This window comes from Aethalodelphis obliquidens, unplaced genomic scaffold (assembly GCF_003676395.1).
Source record: "Aethalodelphis obliquidens isolate GAN/ISIS:26980383/991018 unplaced genomic scaffold, ASM367639v1 scaffold21, whole genome shotgun sequence".
Classification (NCBI taxonomy): domain Eukaryota; kingdom Metazoa; phylum Chordata; class Mammalia; order Artiodactyla; family Delphinidae; genus Aethalodelphis; species Aethalodelphis obliquidens.
The window spans coordinates 19,924,891-19,940,955 of record NW_020837965.1 but is presented as its reverse complement, the minus strand read 5'-3'; the positions used below and the strand labels follow the sequence as shown (position 1 = coordinate 19,940,955).

Genomic DNA, 16,065 nt, shown 5'->3' with positions numbered 1-16,065 from the left:
CCCAAATCAATAGAATTAGAAATGAAAAAGGAGAAGTAAGAACTGACACTGCAGAAATACAAAAGATCATGAGAGATTACTACAAGAAACTCTATGCCAATAAAATGGACAACCTGAAAGAAATGGACAAATTCTTAGAAATGCACAACCTGCCAAGACTGAATCAGGAAGAAATAGAGAATATGAACATACCAATCACAAGCACTGAAATTGAAACTGTGATTAAAAATCTTCCAACAAACAAAATACCAGGACCAGATGGCTTCACAGGCAAATTCTATCAAACATTTAGAGAAGAGCTAACACCTATCCTTCTCAAACTCTTCCAAAATATAGCAGAGGGAGGAACACTCCCAAATTCATTCTACGAGGCCACCATCACCCTGATACCGAAACCAGACAAGGCTGTCACAAAGAAAGAAACCCACAGGCCAATATCACTGATGAACATAGATGCAAAAATCGTCAACAAAATACTAGCAAACAGAATCCAACAGCACATTAAAAGGATCATATACCATGATCAAGTGGGGTTTATTCCAGGAATGCAAGGATTCTTCAATATAGGCAAATCAATCAATGTGATAAACCATATTAACAAATTGAAGGAGAAAAACCATATGATTATTTCAATAGATGCAGAGAAAGCTTTTGACAAAATTCAACACCCGTTTATGATAAAAACCCTGCAGAAAGTAGGCATAGAGGTAACTTTCCTCAACATAATAAAGGCCATATATGACAAACCCACAGCCAACATCATCCTCAATGGTGAAAAACTGAAAGGATTTCCACTAAGATCAGGAACAAGACAAGGTTGCCCACTCTAACCCTTATTCAACATAGTTTTGGAAGTTTTACCCACAGTAATCAGAGAAGAAAAGGAAATAAAAGGAATCCAAATCGGAAAAGAGGAAGTAAAGCTGTCACTGTTTGCAGATGACATGATACTATACATAGAGAATCCTAAAGATGTTACCAGAAAACTACTAGAGCTAATCAATGAACTTGGTAAAGTAGCAGGATACAAAATTAATGCACAGAAATCTCTGGCATTCCTATACACTAATGATGAAAAATCTGAAAGTGAAATCAAGAAAACACTCCCATTTACCATTGCAACAAAAAGAATAAAATATCTAGGAATAAACCTACCTAAGGAGACAAAAGACCTGTACGCAGAAAATTATAAGACACTGATGAAAGAAATTAAAGATGATACAAAGAGATGGAGAGATATACTACGTTCTTGGATTGGAAGAATCAACATTGTGAAAATGACTCTACTACCCAAAGCAATCTACAGATCCAATGTGATCCCTATCAAACTACCAATGGCATTTTTCACAGAACTAGAACAAAAAATTTCACAATTTGTATGGAAACACAAAAGACCCCGAATAGCCAAAGCAATCTTGAGAACGAGAAACAGAGCTGGAGGAATCAGGCTCCCTGACTTCAGACTATACTACAAAGCTACAGTAATCAAGACAGTATGGTACTGGCACAAAAACAGAAAGATAGATCACTGGAACAGGAAAGAAAGCCCAGAGATAAACCCACGCACATATGGTCAGCTTATCTTTGATAAAGGAAGCAAGAATGTACAGTGAAGAAAGGACAGCCTCTTCAATAATTGGTGCTGAGAAAACTAGACAGGTACATGTAAAAGTAGGAGATTAGATCACTCCCTAACACCATACACAAAAATAAGCTCAAAATGGATTAAAGACCTAAATGTAAGGTCAGAAACTATCAAACTCTTAGAGGAAAACATAGGCAGAACACTCTATGATATAAATCACAGCAAGATCCTTTTTGACCCACCTCCTAGAGAAATGGAAATAAAAACAAAAATAAACAAATGGGACCTAATGAAACTTCAAAGCTTTTGCACAGCAAAGGAAACCATAAGCAAGACCAAAAGACAACCTTCAGAATGGGAGAAAATATTTGCAAATGAAGCAACTGACAAAGGATTAATTTCCAAAATTTACAAACAGCTCATGCAGCTCAATAACAAAAAAACAAACCCAATCCAAAAATGGGCAGAAGACCTAAATAGGCACTTCTCCAAAGAAGATATACAGACTGCCAACACACACACGAAAGAATGCTCAAAATCATTAATCATTAGAGAAATGCAAATCAAAACTACAATGAGGGATCACCTCACACCAGTCAGAATGGCCATCATCAAAAAATCTAGAAACAATAAATGCTGGAGAGGGTGTGGAGAAAAGGGAACACTCTTGCACTGCTGGTGGGAATGTGAATTGGTACAGCCACTATGGAGAACAGTATGGAGGTTCCTTAAAAAACTACAAATAGAACTACCATATGACACAGCAATCCCACTACTGGGCATATAACCTGAGAAAACCATAATTCAAAAAGAGTCATGTACCAAAATGTTCATTGCAGCTCTATTTACAATAGCCTGAAGATGGAAACAACCTAAGTGCCCATCTTCAGATGAATAGATAAAGAAGATGTGGCACATATATACAATGGAATATTACTCAGCCATAAAAAGAAACGAAATTGAGCTATTTGTAATGAGGTGGATAGACCTAGAGTCTGTCATACAGAGTGAAGTAAGTCAGAAAGAGAAAGACAAATACCGTATGCTAACACATATATATATGGAATTTAAGAAAAAAAATGTCATGAAGAACCTAGGGGGGTAAGATAGGAATAAAGACACAGACCTACTAGAGAACAGACTTGAGGATATGGGGAGGGGGAAGGGTGAGCTGTGACAAAGCGAGAGAGAGACATGGACATATATACACTACCAAATGTAAGGTAGACAGCTAGTGGGAAGCAGCCGCATAGCACAGAGAGATCAGCTCAGTGCTTTGTGACCGCCTGGAGGGGTGGGATAGGGAGAGTGGGAGGGAGGGAGATGCAAGAGGGAAGAGATATGGGAACATATGTATATGTATAACTGATTCACTTTGTTATAAAGCAGAAACTAACACACCATTGTAAAGCAATTATACCCCAATAAAGATGTTAAAAAAATAAAAATAAATAAAAATAAAAATTATCAGGCATGCAAAGCAGCAGGAAAATATGATTCATAATGAGGAGAAAAAGCAATCAATCAAAACCAGCCCAGAGCTGCTGCACATTTAGAATTAGTATATGAGGACTTTTGAACAGTTGTTATAACTGTATTCCATATATTAAAAAGCTAGAGGAGGGGTTTCCCTGGTGGCGCAGTGGTTGAGAGTCCGCCTGCCGATGCAGGGGACGCAGGTTCATGCCCCAGTCCAGGAGGATCCCACATGCCGCGGAGCGGCTGGGCCCGTGAGCCATGGCAGCTGGGTCTGCGCATCCGGAGCCTGTGCTCCACAATGGGAGAGGCCACAACAGTGAGAGGCCCGCGTACCGAAAAAAAAAAAAAAAAAAAGCTAGAGGAAACACTCAACATGTTAAGAAGAGGACTGAAAGTATAAGAAAGACCCAAATTAAACTTCTCATATGAAAACTACAATGTCTGAGGTCGAAAATATACTGGATAGGATTAGCAGAGATTAGATATTCAAAAAATATTGCTGAGCTTGAAGATATGTAAATAATAACTATCCAAAATAAAACACAAACAGAAAAAAAAAGCCTCAAAAAAATGAACAAGCATCAGGAAGCTGTGAGACAATGTCAGGCAGCCTGATATACGTGCTAGAATCTCCAAAGGAGCAGAGAGAGAATCTGTAAAGAAATAATGGAAAACTCATAGAACTCAACAATAAAAAATAATCTAATTAAAAATGGGCAGAGGACCTGAATAGGCATTTTTCCAAAGAAGATATTCAAATGGCCAACAGGTACATGAAAAGGTGCTCAACATCGCAAGTCATCAGGGAAAAATACAAATCAGAACCACAGGGAGATATCACCTCATCCCTGTTAGAATGGCTACTATCAAAAAGACAGAGATAACAAGTGTTGGAGAAGATGTGGAGAAAAAGGATCCCTTGTGCATTGTTGATGGGAATGTAAATTGGTGCAGCCAATATGGAAAACCGTATGGGGGTTCAAAAATTAAATTAAATAATTAAAAACAAAACTACTGTATGATCCAGCAATTCCACTTCTGGGTATGTATCTGAAGGAAATGAAATCACTGTCCTGAAGAGACATCCACACACATAGTACAATAACCAGGACACTGAAACAAACTAAGTGTCTATTAACAGATGAATACTTAAGGAAAATGTGGTATATTAATATCGACATACATGTATATGTGTGTATATATGTGTATATATAAAATTCAGTCATGAAAAAGAAGGAAATCTTGTCATTTGAGACATACTGGATGGATCTTGAGGGCATAATGCTAGGTGAAATAAGTCAGAGAAAGATACTCTCACTTATACGTGGAATCTAAAAATAATAAACTCACAGGGACAGACCAGATTGGTGTTTTCCAGAGGCAGGAGGTGGGGAACTGGGTGAAAGTAGTCAATTTTTTTTTTTTTTTTTTTTTGCTGTACGTGGCCCTCTCACTGTTGTGGCCTCTCCCGCTGCGGAACACAGGCTCCAGACGCACAGGCTCAGCGGCCATGGCTCACGGGCCCAGCCGCTCTGCAGCAAGTGGGATCTTCCCAGACCGGGGCACGAACCCGCGTCCCCTGCATCGGCAGGCGGACTCTCAACCACTGCGCCACCAGGGAAGCCCAGTAGTCAATCTTATAACGTCCAGTTATAAGATAAATAAGTCCTGGGGATATAATGTACAGCATGGTGATTATAGCTAAGTACTGTATTGTATATACGACAGTTGCTAAGACAGTACATCTTAAAAGTTCTCACCCCAATAAAGAAAGAATTGTAACGATGTGAGGTGACAGATGTCAACTAAACTTATTGTGGTAATTTTTTTGCAGTATATGCATGTATGAAATTACTGTGTTGTACACCTTACACTTATACAATATTATATGTCAACTATATCTCAATAAAACTGGAGGGAGGAAAAAGAATGGCAGAGAATTTTCCAAATGTGATGAAAAGTATAAACCCACAGATACAGGATGCTCCCAAACCCTAAGGACAAGAAGCAGGAAGAAAACTACACTAAGGTACATTATAATCTAAGTGCTCAAAAATCAATAAGGAAAAAACTGTAAACACAGCCAAAGGAGAAAAAAGACACATTATGTTCGAACGAACAAGATAAGGACGGCAGCAGATTTCTCAGGAGAAACAAGGGAAGCAGGAAGATGGCTGAATAATATCTTTAAAGTATTGAAAAACAGTCAATCTAGAATTCTATGCCAAGTAAAAAATAAACATTCAAAAATGAAAGCCAAAAAAAATAAAGACCTTTTTCCTCAGACATACAAAAACTGAAAGAATTCATCACCAGCACTTTTGAACTACTAGAAATGTTAAAGTCCTTTGGACAGAAAGAAAATGATAACACACAGAAATATGGACCTACACAAAGGAATAAAGAGCACTGGAAATAGTGCCCATATGGGAAAATATTTAAGTTCTTCCCTTACTATTTAAATCTCTTTAAAAGTTAGTTAACTTCTAACAAAAATGACAACGATACAATGTGAGGTTTAAAACACACATAGAAGTGAAATGTGCAACAATAATGGCAAAAAAGTTTAGAGGGGAGAAATAGAAGTGTATTGTTATAAGGTTCTTACACTGAATGTGAAGCGGCATAATATCACTTGTAGATAGGCTGTGCTAAGCAAAAGATATACACTCTAAATCTTAAAGCAACCACTAAAATAACAAAACGATTATAGCCAATAAGCCAAGGGAGGAGACAACATGAGATAATAAAAAATTCTCAATGAATCCAAAAGAAGGCAGAAAAAGAAGAAAAGGGGAACAAAGAACAGGTGGGACCAATAGGAAACAAACAGTGAGATAGTAAATTTAAACCCAACTATAGAAAAACACATTAAACGTAAATGGTTTAAACACTCCTGTCAGAAGGCAGAGATTGTAAAATTGGATTTAAAAAATAAGCTGAAGAGGCACAGAGATCTGTGCCTGTGTGCCCTGGGGCAAGTGACTTTGCCTCTCTAAGCCTCAGTTTTTTCATCTATAAAATGGATCTTGGGCTTCCCTGGTGGCGCAGTGGTTGAGAGTCCGCCTGCCGATGCAGGGGACACGGGTTCGTGCCCCGGTCCAGGAGGATCCCACATGTTGCGGAGCGGTTGGGCCCGTGAGCCATGGCCGCTGAGCCTGCGCGCGCGGAGCCTGTGCTCCGCAACGGGAGAGGCCACAGCAGTGAGAGGCCCACGTGCTGCAAAAAAAAAAAAAAAAAAAAAAAATTGGATCTTAAAATTGCCTATTCCATGGGGGTGTCATAGGATTTAGAAGTGAGATTCTATGTATTATTCAATCCAGGGCCTGCCTGTTACCTCCTAAACGTTTGATAAAAGGCAGCTATGATGGGAAGGTACAAGGACATCTTGAGGGGACAGAAGCGGGAGGGAATAAACAGAGATGGGCTTCCATCATCTCAGAGTAGAGAAGCTGGGGTTTGGATCCCCAAAGGTGGGCTGAGTTCACAGCAGGTGCTCCACAAACACTCAAGTGTTCAATTGGAGATTTGTAATCCACTTCCAGACGACCTGGTTCTCTTAGCTCTGTGAGATATAATTGTTTCAAGTCAGATGGAATGTCTTGACCCTTAAAACACTATCTAGAAATTTGGTCTACAAAATGTACCACAGATTTTCACTTCTTCTTTAACGTCTCATTACACCCCTGCAAAAATGTAGCACTATGTGCTCTCCAGAGGCAGGTCTAATTAGAATGATAAAATATTTACATCTTTAAAATCGGAATTCAAAGTTCAAGACAAGCCCTTTGGTTGAAAACATATGAGATAATAGACAATTTGTATTTTAATAATTCTTGCTTAAAGAAAAAGGAGCAGCAGCTGGCTGGGGAACACATTCTCTAAGTAGCAGATTGCCAGAGTCCCTAGAATTCTATTTCTCTGGGAAACGCTGTGTTTCCTCTGGGGAGGGAAAACTGCTGCTGGTTTCTTGCAAATCTTTGGGAATGCTCCCACTGGCCCCTGAGAATAGCTACGACCATTTCAAGAGATAACAGAATCGCCTCTTCAACTTAACCAGAAGTCGTTTGTGGTTTTTCCCCCCCTCCATGAAAAATGATTAAAATGCAAATTAACCGTGAGACTGCCAAGGCCCAGGGGGAGGGAGGGTGGGAGAAGGAGGCCTAGCAGTGGATGTTATCAGCATCTCAGCTATGATCAGACCATGCATCTTATCTTCCAGAAAGACCCACTCAGTGAGACATAATGTTCCAGGTGTGACTGTGTCCTCCCAGCAGCAAGGCCAAGGTTCTAAGAGCTGGGCTGAGGGGGGAAAGTCAGGGGAGGGCCCTGCTCCTCAAACCACGAAGCCTCCTCAGATCTCCCCCCAGCAGGTAGTGATCCCCCTTCCCACGTCTCCTCACTCCATCCCGTGTCCCACAGCTCTTCTTCCCTCCATAACTCAAGGAACCTACTGTCTTTCTAGTTAGTACCTACTAGGCTGAACTATATGAAATTGTCATTTTGTAGGTCAAAATGGTCAAGCATCAGCAACTTCATATGGTTCAGTCTAGTAGTTACGGTGTAGCTCCTTAGTAATAATTTACTTCTCTCCTGGGCCTGGAAATTTTTTACAAGGTTTTGTCAAGCTCCACACACATCTGTCTAGTCTAGAGATACTTATCGCAATGGCAGTTCCAGGATGAATCCAGTCCACATACCTATTCTGTTTGGACCAGGCGCAGCCTGTCTCCAAAGATGTTTGCCATTCACCCTTCCCTCCCCCTTGGACATGCATGCTGTTTCCTGCATCAAGAGGTAGAATCTGGTTCCCTTGTCCTTAGATCTGGGCTGGCCTTCAGATTTCCTTGACCAAACAAATGTGGAGTTAGTGACATTCTGGGACTTCCCAGTCTGGTTCATAAGAAGCTTCGCAGTGTCCACCTAGGAACGCTGATTCGAGAGGGGAGGCAGTGCTACACAAGAAGTTCGATGACCCTGATACCACCATGCTGGAAGGAGGCCCCACTTGCCTAAAGAAACACTTGCAGGATGAAAGACCAAGTGGAGAGAAGGGTCAGGCTGCACAGAGGTGTCAGACACGTGTGTGAAGCTGTGAGACTCCAGCCCCGAGGCCCCAGCTGATGCCATCAGGGCAGAAACAAACTGCCTAGCCCACTTCTTCCTAAATTCTCATCCCACAAAAGAAATGATTGCTACCACGGTGTAACTGAAATGGTAAGCAATAAGTAATTATTAAAACAGCCCACATCGTGGTTGGTCAGTTAGTTAAAAATTTTTAATTAGTTGTCAACATTTGAAAATCCAGACTGCTTATAAGCATCGGAGATTTCAGTTTTCTTAAAAACCCACAAGCACCCGCAGCCCTGGGCCTGTGAGTTTGTACAGCATGGGCAAGTCGCTGGAGCTCAGTGCCGCTGTCTGTGCCCCCTCCAGGCCACAGCCCTGCTCTCCGGGTCACCGCAGCCCCCCACCCCACCCTGCTCCACTCCATGAGGCCACCTGCCTGGCCCTGGTCCCTCCGGCTTCATCTCTGCTCCCTCCCACATGCCCCTCGGCCCAACCAGATGGTCACTTGCAATCTTCATTCCCAGTAAGAGACACTATTCAAGCCCCTTCCATTTCAAGCCATTTCATGTCATTCCCCCCACCTGGAGTGTCCTCCTTCATCTACATAACAGCTATGCATCCTTCAAACTCAGCTCAATTCAAACCTCCTCCGGAAGCCTTCCCCCGGTCTCCAGAGCTGGGTGAGGTGCCTCTTCTGCCGTACCAGGGCGCCTTTGTTTACCTCCACCCTGTCACATATCACACGGCAGGGCCTGTGACCCTCTGCCCCCCAGCACTCCACGTAGGGAGGGCCTAGCACACAGGAAATGATTGTTGAATGACTAGATGAACAGTTCCACGAGGTAGGCCATTTGTCCCCATTTCACAGATGATGAAACTGAGGCTTAGAGAAGTGATCTCTCCACTGCCTCTCAAAGACCAGTGGCCACCAACACAAGAACCAAGATCCTTATTCTTCAGGGATCTTCAGACCTAATAAAGGTTGAGCTGTTGTCTCCCCAAAAGATATACTGAAGTCCTAATCCCCAGTACCTGTGAATGTGTCCTTATTTGAAAATAAGATCTCTGCAGATGTCATCAAAAGAAGATGAGGTCAGTAGGGTGGGCCCTAATCCGATATGACTGGTGTCCTGATAGGAAGAGAAGAACAGACAAGCTACGGAACACCAATGATTGCAGCCCACACCCATGAGGCTGAGAGAGTCGCAGGCTTATCCTCCCCAGAGCCTTCAGAGAGACCACAGCCCTGTCGACTTTGGACTTGGAGCCTCCAGAACTGGGAGAGATTACATTTCTGCTGTTTTAAGTCACCCAGTTTTTGGTAATTTGTTACAGCAGCCGTAGGAAATGAAGAGAGATTTCTTTAAAAACTTGTTTCAAAATGCACATAAACATGCTACTTTGCGTACCTCGGGGGCTCAACGATTCCCTGAAGCTGGTCCATGGAAGGATCCCGGGGCCTCCCACCGTCCCCCAGCACCTGGACTGCTCTGGGAGGTGGTACGATGATGGGAAGGATGCTCCTGTGTCAGCCCCACTCATGGCTCCCAGCCTGTGAGCCGAACCACCTGGGCTCTCCATTCTCTCCCTGTCTGTACCATGACAGTAATATAGGCACCCATTCCAACTCTAGGTTTCCCACCTGTGCCAGGTGTGGTCTGGAGGAAGGGAGAACCTCAATCTTCTTTCTTTTTTTTTAAATTTATTTTATCGATGTGTATAGTTGATTTACAATGTTGCATAGTTTCTGGTGTACAGCAAAGTGATTCAGTTATACACACACACACACACACACACACACACACACACACACACGCACACACACACACGCACACACACGCACACACACACATATTTTGTCACATTCTTTTCCATTATGGTTTATCACAATATATTGAATATAGTTCCCTGCGTTATGTAGTAGGACCTCATTGTTTAGCCATTCCATATTATATATTATAGTTTGCATCTGCTAATCCCAGACAAGAACCTCAATTTTGGAGCAAGCTCCCAGGTTACATTATTTTGGGCCTGAATATTTCAATTTGCTGAATTGATAATGGAGTGACTTCCAGGGACGACATGACTTTTTATGACCTAAAAGGGACCAAGGACTTGCTCCATCTAAAGATGGGGGAGGGGAACAGTCCCACAGTGCGGGTTTGGGGTCCGGGCCTCAACCTTGATCGCACACTGGAATCAATTACGGGATGAAAAGAAAACACTGATGCTGGCTCCCAGCTCCAGACTCAGATGGGAGTGTCTGGGGCAGGACCTGGGCAGCAAGACCCTTAAAAGCTCCCAGGTGATTGTAGTGGCAGCAACATTTGGGAACTACTGGGTTTAAACTAGTCACTGTAAGGACAATGCAAGACAAAAATAAGAGCGAGCTCTTATGTCATAGGCATGCTTGTTCTACAGGGAGGTACAACCTAGAAACATGGAAACGGGGCTCCTTGTCCCTCTAGTTCATTCCATGCGCTGGCCCAGCACACAGTAGGTCTCTTAAATGTTCATTCCCTTCCCGAGGTCTCAGGGTCTCTGAATTTCACACATGATGCTGGGTTTCCGCCCGAGCAAGAGCTCCAAGGGTCCCAGGTGGAAGCCGCAGGCTTCTTACAAACCAATCTCACAATGTCACTCACACTGCATTGTCTCGGTCAGAAAAATCACTAAGGCCAGCTCACATTAAGGGGAGGGGAATCAGATCTTAAACTCCCTCACGGGGGGCCAACATGTACCTCCAGGAGGTAGGGAAGGAACAGACGGGGCCGTCTTTGGAGACAGGCTACCCCACCGACAACAAAGGGATCTGAGGATCAGTCTTCAACATCTGCGATTCTCCCCTCCCCTCCAGCTCCTAGGGGGTCTGGGTAGCCTTGCCCTCCTGGCCATCTCTGGCCATAGGGAAATGCATGCCCCTGTTTACTATTCAACCCTCCAGAATCCCCAGGGACTCAGGGACTGTGTAGAGTGGGGCTGGGGTCTTTCCAGGGTGGGGGAAAGAGAGGCTGAGTGCCTCCAGGGCTCAGGGTCGAGCTGAGTCTTTACATCCTCAGCGACCACAGCCTCTTCTAAGCCCAAACCCACAGCCCGGTGTACCCGCACCAGGGAGGGCACATCTGCATAAGAGGATTTGTTGGATAACTGATGTCCACTCTGTACATCCAAGAAGAGTGTCTTTTTTTTTTTTTTTTTTTTTTTTGCGGTACGCGGGCCTCTCACTGTTGTGGCCTCTCCCGTTGCGGAGCACAGGCTCCGGACGCGCAGGCTCAGCGGCCATGGCTCACGGGCCCAGCCGCTCCGCGGCATGTGGGGTCTTCCCGGACCGGGGCACGAACCCGCGTCCCCTGCATCGGCAGGCGGACTCTCAACCACTGCGCCACCAGGGGAGCCCAAGAGTGTCTTTCTGAGGCTTAGTTTTTGAGCGGGAAATCCCTCTAAGATGGCAAATGCCCTCCAGGTCTCTAAGCCGTGAGGAGGTCATATTTCACAGCTTGGAGTTTGGAGCCACAAGAATATGGTTTCTTTTACTCCATCAGTGAAGCAAACAGGTGTGCACTTCCGACTCCATCCATCCCTGCAGCTGTGGCCTCTACGGGCGGCTGGGGTTTTCCCAGGGCACTGCTTCAATGATAAGCTCTTCCTGCTCAGTCACCTACAGTGGCTCCCACTGTCTACTGATTAAATGTGAACTTCTCATCCTGGGCAGTCAGCACCTTCTACAACCTGGCCCTGGCCTCTGTCTCCCAGTTCTACTGTGCTCCCTACCCTCCAGTTTCCTGAAGGATTCTGTGAATATATTCTGGGCTTTCCTACCTCCATGCCTCTCTGATTATTTTTTATTTTTTTGGCCAGTCCGCGTGGCTTTCGGGATCTTAGCTCTCCAACCGGGAATTGAACCCGGGGCCATGGCAGTGAAAGCGCCAAGTCCCAACCACTGGACCGCCAGGGAAGTTCCATACCTCTCTGCTTAGAATGCCCTTATTCCCAGGCCCGCCAGGGGAAATCTGCCTCTAGTTCCCATCCATCAGAACTCCCAGCCTCGAGTACCGATGAACAGGTGTTTGGCGCAGGGGCATGTGACACCTCAAACTCACTATCTTTTCCAGTTAATGGCTTTTCCTGCACATACATCTTGTCTTACCCTCATCCAATCATCGAACAGATGCTTGTGGAGGGCCTATTTTATACCAGGCATTTTGGTCGCCCTTTCAAGGAATGGCCTGGTCCATCATTTCTCCACTACTCTCCAAGCATCCAGAAAGAAAATCTACATCCCATTCAACTTTGTCCCCCAGCATCCCTGTCCCAGTGCCTGACACAGAGCTTGGCACAAGGCAGGCACTCAACGTTAGCTGAGCAAGTGGACGGAGGCCTTCACATGTCTCTATCAAACTGCCCTCTGCTGACGTGTGGGGATATTGACTTGGTCACGTGCAGCAGTCACTGTACACCCACAGCATATCCTGCGCACTCACCGTGCCAAGCACTGCTAAGTGCTACAGACGAAGTAAGAGTTCCCACCCTCGTGGGGATAAGAGGGACAGAGAAACACCAGAATGAAATCCATTCAATCACAACGCACCACGAGGAGAGCACTTCCTGGGGGGAGGAGGAGAGATGAGTCATCTTTAAATATGTCCTTCCTGTCCCTTATTTTGTGTCTTTCTCAGGGGGAAGCGATAAGGTGGAAACCCAGCAGCTTTGCAGATCCTCAGACCCAGATTTGAAACCCATTTTCCTCCTTGCTAATGGTGTGTCCTGGGCAAATCGTTTCATTTCGCTGAAGTTTGGTATCCTGATCTGTAATATGGGGATAACAGTGCCAATGTCACAGACGTGTAAGGATTTACTGTAATCAGGTGTGTAAGAGCCCGCGTCTGGCACATAGCAGATGCTCAGCAAAACGTCAGCATCTCTCCCCGTTTGGTGATGCTTCACGTTTCTGTCCCTGCAGCTAACCCAGGACTGAGTGTGTAATCAATGCCCAAACATCTGTCCACAGTAATAAACTGACCACATTAAACTTGAATTGTAAAAAAAAAAAAAAAAAAAAAAACCAGAACTCCACCTCTGCGCAGGCTCTGCCTATATAGATATGCTGAAAAGCCCTATGTTTATTTTGTCAAGTTACCATAGCAACTCCTGATGCTCCAGCCAGCCCCAGGATTAGCAGTTATCAATTTATCTTGTAACCATGGAAATGTCAGCTGTTTGGTGGGATCCAGAGCTGGGAGGCAGAGGTAGATATCGTGTGAGCTCTTCTCCCCTCTAGAAATAAATCCGGTGAAGCCTCCTCCGTCCACGCAGTTAACAGTCAGCACTATCTAAAATGATGTCCATATGACAATATTTATAAACATGGGTTTAGGAACAGGAGACAGAAAATTAGGCAAAAAAAAAGACCAGCATGGCTCATGGGAGCAATTAGCATGATGGAAAACCTGTTAAGAGACTGCCAAGAGCTGGAATCTGGGTTCCCTTGAGCCAACCTGGGGATTCTGCACCCATTCGTGCTTGCGTTGGGAGCTCGCTGTCCCTACTGCCTAGATTTTGCTGTTACTTTTTAAACAGATTTCCACCATGGTGAAGTTTGGGGGAAAAGGAAAGTGTGCCCTGAAACTCCATTCCCTGGAAAAGTAAACAGCAACCAGTGGAGCCCCTGCCACATGCCCAAGGGACAGAGGGAACCTGGGGGGCCTTCCTACCCCTGGGCTCCCAACATAACCAACTCGATAGAAGGTGCAAGGTCTGAATTTGGTACTTGGGGATTTACTCTCCTAGCCCAAATGCGGTGGCCCTTCCCTGGAGCCAGACTGTAACTCCAAAAGGCCACAGACAGCTCCAGCTCCGGAAAGCAGGCGTTTGTTTGCCTTTGTTCTGGCTCCAGAGTTAAGGCACCAAACATAAAGATCGCTCCACGCTCAGAGCTTCCGGGGATTCCCCTGGAGAAAAAAATCCCAGCGATGAGAGGTCATCTGTTTTGTCTGCCACTGGGAAACTGTTTTGTGTCGAGAGAAGAGTTATGGTCGCGCCGGGCACTGATGGCTACAGACTCAGCACAAAGCAGAAAAAGGAGAAAACGAATGCTGTGCTCTGGCGCTTGGCTGGTCACAGAGCCGGTCTCGCCGCCTTCCTCGGGCTACAGAGTCTGTGGTCTCCACCAAACGGGAGAAAATTGAGGTGGGAGGCGTCCGAGGTCAGCAGCAAGTGACAGATTACCCGGCGCCTCGAGAAGATACAGAATGGGGAAGAGCGAGGTTGCCTGCCCACCCGGGTACGCACGGATCTGGGCTGCCCCGCCTTGGAGAGCTGCGAGGCAACGGAGGGAGGACAGCAGGTGGGGGATGGGCAGGGAGGGGACCCCTGCCGAGGCCCCTCGCACAGGTCGATCCGGGGAACACTGGGCGCACAGCCTGCCCCGCCCCCGGGAGTCATGCTCGCGGCCCCAGACGCGCGCACCCAGTGGGGATGCCAGCTCCGGACAAAGGACCCGCGCTCGGATCGCCGGCGGGCGCCACCGCCCGGCCTGAACCCTCCCGGTGCGCTCAGCCCCGGCGGGGAGGGCGAGACCGTGGCCCCGAACCTGCCCAAACTTGGCGGCCCGGGGCGCGCGTGGAAGGAGCCCCATTACCTGTGCGGCCATAAAAGACAGATCCATGGTGTCGCTGCTGCCGCCGGCGCTCGAGTTCTCCCTGCTGCTGCTGCTGCTGGTCCAGCCGCCCGCACAGCTGGCCGGGAGAAGGCCACGCAGCGCGCAGGCCTCCCCGAAACCCCACGGCGGCGACGCCGACCTCGGCAACCGGGTGGGGGCGGCAGGTCCCGAGCCCGCGCGGCGCCTTCAGCTCCCTCTGCGCTCACTGGGTGGAGGGCTTGGAGCCTGGGGGCGGGGCGGGGCGGGGCGGGGCTCGGGGGTAGGGAGGGGGCAAGGCGCCCCTTCACGTGACCACTCCCTGCCCCACCCCCGAGGGCGGGGCTCGGTGGAACCCCTGACGGCTCACAGTCGCTTCCCTCCGCGTGCTGGAGGGAGGAGCAGAAGCACGAGGTCGCTTATCTAGTCGGTGCAAGAAGCAGCCCAGAACCCAAGTCCAGTGCTGTTGGCGTCCTGCCCCGTGCTGTTGAGCCCAGTTCCCTAGGGGGCCAGCGGTGCTTTCGTGGGGCTGGCTTGCCAGGGTCAGGGTTAACAGGCTTTTTGTACCGACACTGCGCCCAGAGTCCGGTGTCCTCGGGGCTCTCGAACTGGGCAGAAGAAGGTTTAAATCCTAGCTCTGCTCTTGCGGCTTGGGCAAGGTAGTGGCTCTCTGAGCCTGGGTTTTGTCATCTGTAAAATGAAGAAGACAGAACCAGAGAATTTAATGAGATCATGAATCTGGTACACAGTGTCTTCAATAAGTGAGAGCTCTAACATGGCTAATAACATAACAGAGACTAAACTGTGAATGGTGCCTTCTAGAATTGCACAGTGCACAACTTGCACAACTGGTACCTTACGGCCCTGTTTTAATCTTTCCCTACCTCCAACAAGTATCCCAAACGTGCGGCTGCAATAGCTAAAATGAGGACAATGGCAGAGATGCCGGAAGGAGCCTATTCCCATGTGTGCATGTGTGTGTGTGACACCCCAGACCTGGTGACTGGCCCACAGGAGAGCAGGTGGGAGCTTTGTCCATCTTGAAGGGCTCACTGGTAGGGACTGGGTTGTGCGTTACCTGTGCAGCCATAAAGGACAGATCCATGTATGTCCCTACTGCTGCCTGTGCTCGAAACCTCGCTGCCGCTGCTCGCCCAGCAGCCCGCACAGCTGACGGGGAGAAGGCCATGCAGCGAGCAGGCGTCCCCGAACCCCACTGTGGTGGCAGCACTGACCTCAGCAAATGGGACCAGTGCCTTACTGACAATGTTTGTGTCCCCTCAAAATTCATATGTTG

The 16,065-nt window shown here is 46.6% G+C and overlaps 1 protein-coding gene across 2 annotated transcripts in view; it reads right to left on the bottom strand.

Annotated features, from left to right (window-relative positions):
* Window positions 1-15,011, bottom strand: part of CUNH14orf132 (chromosome unknown C14orf132 homolog) — a 53,171-nt gene extending 38,160 nt beyond the window's left edge. Inside the window, exon 1 of one of the 2 annotated variants that reach the window (XM_027120478.1) lies at window positions 14,772-15,011. In XM_027120478.1, the coding sequence (XP_026976279.1) occupies window positions 14,772-14,798 (27 nt within the window). In that variant the 5' untranslated portion in view covers window positions 14,799-15,011. The remainder of the gene's footprint in view (window positions 1-14,771) is intronic. The other variant, XM_027120480.1, reaches the window with a different exon arrangement.
* Window positions 15,012-16,065: the final 1,054 nt, after the last annotated feature.